Raw genomic sequence first — 6000 nt, 5'->3', positions numbered from 1 at the left:
CGCAGCGCCGATCGGCGGGATCGGCCGAAGGAGGGGCCGGCGTCGCCGCGCTAAACCTCCCAGCCCGCTGCCCTCCTCCTCCTCCCTCGCCGCGATGGCTTCCTAAGGGCGATGCTCCCGGCCGCCACCACCTCCCCGCTCTGTCGCCGGGTGCTCGGTGGGCGCGGGCGAGCGGGCGGCTCCCGGCGGCTCCCGCGCGGTTCGGGGGCCGGGCCGGGGCGCGGGCTCCAGCCCTCCCGGGGCGGGGGCAGCCGCCGCCTCCCGCCGGTGCCGGGCGGGGGAGCCGGGCGGCGCGCAGGCGGGAACGGGGGAGCCGGTGCGGGGGCCGCCGTGAGCCCGCAGCGCCGCGCCTGACGGCCGCCTGCGGACCATCCATCCCTCCCTGGAAATGCCTCTCCTGGCCGCGCCGGCAGCCGGGGGCGGCATGTAGCGCGGGGGGAGCGGGCTCCGCGGGGGCGGGAGAAGCCCCTTCCCTCCGCCCGCTCTCGCAGCCGCGTACACACCCCGTGCTCCGCAGCGAGCCGCACGGCCGGCCCTCCTCCTCCCCCGCCCGCTGGGTGCATGCCCGCCTCGCCCGGCGCAGGGACGGCGCGCCGCTGAAGCAGCCCTGCCGCCGGGCACCCCCGGGCGCCGGGCAGCGCCGCCGCCATGGCCGAGGAGAGCTCCGACGTCCCCAAAGAGTTGATCGGTAAGGGACGGGGCATGGCGGGGGGGATGGGGGCTGCGGGGTCCCGGGCGAAGGTGCTGCGGGGGCAAGTTTGGAGGCCGCCGTGCGCGGGATGCAGCGCTGCCGGAGACGGGGCTGGAGGGAATCCGGGGGTGGGTCTGTGGAGCCGGGGAAGCGCCGCGGGGGCTGGCCGGGGAGCCCGGGGGGCTCCGCGCGGAGCTGGAGGGACTCGGAGGAGCCGGCGGGGGGCGGCGAGGCCGCGTTGCTGCGTGCGGGGAATGGGCGGGCGGGGGCTGCGGCGGGCAGCGGGGAGCGGCCGCGGGCAGGGACTGAGCCTTCGGGAGCCACGGCGGGGTGCAGTGTGTGTCCCCGCTCCGCAGCGGTCTGTCCAGGGTGCCGGCAGGCTGCGAGCGCTGGGAAGCTGCTCCGGCTCCCGCCCGCCCGGAGCACGTCCTCGGTGCGCCTCAGCCTGGCGGCGCGGGCTGCAGCTCCACTCGGTGCTTTTTTATTTATCCTCCCGGGTTCTGCGTAGTTTAAGAGTCGTTTTTCTCTGGACGTAGGAGGGATGAGGGTCTTTGTAATTAAAGTTTTATGGCCCCAGGCACACAAGCCCCCATCCTGCGTGGTATGCTCCTAGGAACTCAGTTACAGGTGATGGTGAGGATCCTGAAAATGCTGTCACCGTTTTTGGGGCGCTTCCAATAAATGCATCATTACACATGCGGCGTGTGTGTAACTAGTGTCATTTGGGGATAACAGGCCTGATGCTCCAGGCCCTCATCTAGCTACCTTGTTGAGGCCGAATTTCCTTTGGTTTTGCCTGTTGAAGAGCTATCTAAACATCTCACCAGCATTATAATAATTTAAAGTGTTGTCTTAAGGACAGATGGAAACAGAAAATTGTCAGGCAACAAGGTATATGTGGCATTGAATACAATCTTTCAGACCTTGTTTAAGTGATTTACATTGTTGCATTTCCTTCAGTTTCATCAGTCAGCAAGTGGTTTTAGCATTTATCAAATATTGGCGAAATCTGGGTGGACATTTGCAGCTGCTGCAGACTTTTTTTTCTATAGAGTCAAAATAACTCTATTTAGCAGTCCTTTTGGTCTCCAAACCATGTGGTTTACCTGGGAGACTGTAGTCTGTAGCTTACTGCTAAGAGAAGTGATGAGCTGGGAAGAGTTCTAGGAGTAGCTATTGTTAAAACCCTGAGTTTTCCTATTTTAAAGTGGCCAGGCATGTTTGACGTGCTAATACACAGTATTTCTTACTCTGCATGGGTCTGCACTCTAGTGTTGTAGGTGAGGTGTGCTGTGTACTACCGGGAAGAATAAGGTGAGCATCTTCACACACATCACTCTTTTGGGGGCTTTGAATAATCTTAAGAATCACCCCCTCCAGCCCTGGTGCCCTGCACCCACTCAGCTTGATTTGTCAAGGGCTGTTCTGAGATGTGGTGATCTGTTAATGTAGGTTGGTTTAATTTCTAGCTGTATTTTGGTGTCTGCATGTTAACCTTTAAATAGGCACTTTGTAATAACGATGTTTTGAGAGCAGGATGAAAAGATGTGCTCTAACGTGGAGTGATTGGAGTGTGGAGATTAAACTGGGGGTAGGAGTGTTTGAGCTGCAGTTTTTGTTCTGTTACTCACTTCCCGTGTGACCTTTGTCAGGTCTCATAGGTCACAGTCTTCAAAGAAACCCTCTCTTACTGTTGGCTTGCCTGGATCCACTCCTTCCAGGTGTGGATGTTTGAAGCCTCCAGCATTAGAAATGGATGAACACTTTAAAATGTGAACCTTAATATTATTATGTTTCCATCTCTCAGTCTGAAAATTTATTTTATGAGTCAACTTGCCACCCAATGTAGAGGGAGTTGTCTTCAGTCCCATGGAGAGTATCTGTGAAATCTCTACCTTAGCTCTGAACTAGTGTTTCTAGCCCTTTCAGGCAGACAGAGCCTTGTGAGGAGCTGACATCCTGATGATGCTTTGTGCAGTCTGGGCTCCCAGGCCCCTTCTCTCCCTATGGCTTGTTGGAGTAAGAGTGCTGGAGCTGAGGGCTTGCAGTCATTCCCACTTCTGCTGTGTGGGGCCCGTGGGACAGCAAAGGGAAGCACGTCTCTCCATGCAGGTGTGTCAGGAGGAAGTCCCCTGCTAGATGTAGGCACTTGGAGCTGTTTGTGGGAGAGGAGAAACCGAAAAGCACGGGCTGCACGCGGAAGTAAAGTAGCAGAGACAGCAGCAATACCTTCTGCGAGGAGACAGGACTTGATGAAAAAGACTCTATGGTCAGCTTGCTTCTGAGTTCCCAAGCAGGGGCAGAAAGGCCAGAATTGGGCATTACCCATGGGAGAGGAAGCCTTGGGAGAGCAGCTCACATCGGGCTGGACTTTTCCCCCGGGTTTCGCTTACCTGCCTGCTCCGGGATCTCGCAGCCTGGCTCCGGACCAAGCGGTTGCTCCGGGAGCCGGCCGCGCTGGCTGCCTGCCACCGGGGCTGCCGCGGCTCGGGACAGGCTTCTCGCTGGGCAAGCCGCTGCTACCGAGGAGCTTTTGTTTCCTGATAGGAAAATTAAAATTCCTGGGGAAAACATGCCGATTCTGCAGAAAGAGCTCTTTCTGGTGAAGAGTCTCTATGACCAGCCACGTTTCTGACTTGCACACCCTTCTGCCCTGCAGGCAGAACACTGTGGCCTGGGTTAAACATCCAGGCTTAATAAATGGTGTGTTGTTTGTGCTAATGTCTTCTGACTACCGGATGAAAATTGTGCAGAAAAGCGCTATACAGAGCACTATAATTAAAAGCCTTAGGAATAGCCAATTATCTTTCATTTTTGCTTTTAAACTTAAGCGTGCCTGAGGGCAAAGTGTATGCGTCTGGAGAGGGTGGAGACTTTCCTTTTACAGATGCCTGTTGTTGCGCTGGAAATAGGTTAATGTGTTATAAAGATTTCTTTCTCATTCTCTTTCACTGGGGCTGGGGAGTGAAACTTACGGAAGGTGACAAATTGGCTCTTCTAGATGAACTCTTCTGTTTATCTCTCAATTACATCAGTGTCAGTAGTTGTGTAAGCTTTCTAGACACAGTTCCCTGTGTGTGTGTTCCTTTCAGGCCAGGCTGCAAATGTTCAGGGAAAAAGCTGGTTTGTGTCATACTTGGCAGAGACTCTGTATATGTGTGTGTGCATGTACATATTAAAACGTTATGGCAACTAATGTAACTTTGGTGTTGGCACCATGGAGTGGCTACGTTGCTGCTGAGATTTGGACCAAGACCAATGTTGACTCCACAGCATCCTCTGCATAGCTGCCAGGTGTTACTATCTGGAAGTCTGCTTGGTTTGCTTTGCTACTTCAATGTACAGAGTGCAAAATGTGTGAACAGTTGCTCTTCCATTGCCTGACCCATTTAGTCTCCTTGATATTAACAGGAGGTTGAAATTTGTGCAATGCAAGGAGCTAATTTGCTTCAGTAAGCTTTTCAGGTACAAATAATAGCAGTGAGGAGTTTGTTGTATTTTCCCAGAATGGAGCTAAGCAGTGCTGTGTCTTGTCTTGGGAATGCTTATGATATGTAAGTAGTGCTGGAAAAAATATCAAATTGTGTTTAGAATCCAAGCATTTGACATCAATAATCCTATCATACTAGACACAAATTATTGTATAGATAGCATACTTAGAAAATTGTATTTGTGTTAGGTTGTGTTTAGTGCTGGTGCACGTGCATGAGACTTCCATGAGTGCAAGCAGTTGGACAACATAGCTCTGAGTCTTTCTGAAAACTCAACAGTGGCTTCTGTTTCCTTCTTGTGTTGACACTGAAGGTATTTAATTAAGGTATTTTCTTTTGTTTCAGAAAGTGTCAGAGATGTTATTGGGAGGAAAATCAAAATTTCTGTCAAGAAGAAAGTAAAGCTGGAAACCAAGGGAGATAAAGTGGATAACAAAATATTGGTAAGTACAGTAGAATGACTCTCATTACATATGCAAAGGAAAAGACAGTATCTTTTCAGAAGGCATTAATGCTCCTCTGGAAGTATTCTTTGAACTTTGTGTGTGCCATAAGATGTCCATGTATTTTATTTTCTTGCTTTCATGATAGCCTGCATAGGAAGTTGGTGTGCAGCTGTGCATGTGTACATACACTTGTTTATCACTGAGTTATTTTTCAGAGTTTTGGGTATTGTGTTTTGGACTGATGATAAAGCAAGCTATTATCAGAATCTGTTCTAAAATATTCTGCTGCCTTTGCTGGTTAGGTTTCCTGTTTACATCCATAAGAGTTTTAAGTGGCCAAGAAATGCAAAATGAAGTGTGTAGAATTAATTTTGAGAATCTGAAGCTGTTATGCAGTGAAGAGCAACAGTAAAACTGTTGGGCTTTTTGAACTCAAGTGACTATTTGTGTTTTTTGATATTCTCTGTTAAGTCATACATCTGCATTTTAAAATAAATGCTTAATGTGTGGGATTCTAAATTGTTCTTAAAACTCTAGTTGAGGAGTGTCAAATTAATCTCACTTAAGTATGCTTTCCTGTTTTTCCAAGAATAGTTTTGCTGGCCTCTCTTGATAGGAAGAAAGCTGTGGTAATGAGCCTCTGCATTTGCATACTATCTTGAATATGCAAAAAGACATGGAACTGTATTTCCTTGCTCTTTTGATACATTTCTGCCAGGAGAACTCTTAGAGTAACAAACACAAATAAGTACAATTCTGTCATAATATTTTGCAAGATATTTGAGATTTGGTGTCATGTGCTCGGGCTGTTTTATATTTGAAAGTTTTGTTGCCAAAGCTGTCGTTACAGATATTAGGTACATTCTCCATGCAGATGTGCTATTTTGTCTTTCAAAACCGCAACTTTTTAATCACTTCGGAATTATCTTCTTAAAGTACGTGTTGCTATCCCTGGGCATTAAGACTGTAGATAATGACTCACTTTTCTGTGAGAGCCGCTACTTAAAGGAACTTGAAATATTTTCTGCTTAATATCTACCCATGCTATATCTAGTTCCTTGATTTACAGTTTCTGTACTGGAAATAGATTGAATATGTGAATGTTGATTGATTGTCTCTATTTATTTGAAAGCCATGTTTATAGGGAAGGCTGACAGGTTTCACTGAAGTTGTTACACTTGATTGACTTTTTGACTTACATGGAATCATAACTATTATCAATAGTGAAATATATTGTGGAAACACTGAAATACTGTTCTGTACTGATGGGACCAAGAGAATGTCAAGCTTTGAATCATCAGTGAGGTTTCTGAGGGATGTACTACTTGGCAGTAAAATGCCTAAATGTGATGACTTGGATGGTTTTTCTCTC

The 6000-nt window shown here is 49.3% G+C and overlaps 1 protein-coding gene across 5 annotated transcripts in view; it reads left to right on the top strand.

Annotated features, from left to right (window-relative positions):
• Positions 1–410: 410 nt before the first annotated feature.
• The window catches only part of CARMIL1 (capping protein regulator and myosin 1 linker 1), a 187118-nt gene continuing 181528 nt past the window's right edge, over positions 411–6000 (top strand). For 2 of the 5 annotated variants that reach the window (XM_053981804.1, XM_053981796.1), the window contains exons 1-2: positions 413–688; positions 4528–4625. In XM_053981804.1, the coding sequence (XP_053837779.1) occupies positions 649–688; positions 4528–4625 (138 nt within the window). In that variant the 5' untranslated portion in view covers positions 413–648. Of the gene's footprint in view, positions 689–4527; positions 4626–6000 lie in introns of all 5 variants that reach the window. The other 3 variants (XM_053981779.1, XM_053981769.1, XM_053981787.1) reach the window with 2 other exon arrangements.

The sequence above is a fragment of the Vidua macroura genome, chromosome 1 (genome assembly GCF_024509145.1).
Source record: "Vidua macroura isolate BioBank_ID:100142 chromosome 1, ASM2450914v1, whole genome shotgun sequence".
Classification (NCBI taxonomy): domain Eukaryota; kingdom Metazoa; phylum Chordata; class Aves; order Passeriformes; family Viduidae; genus Vidua; species Vidua macroura.
Note: the sequence above shows the minus strand (reverse complement) of the source record. Positions and strands in the feature narration are given on the sequence as shown.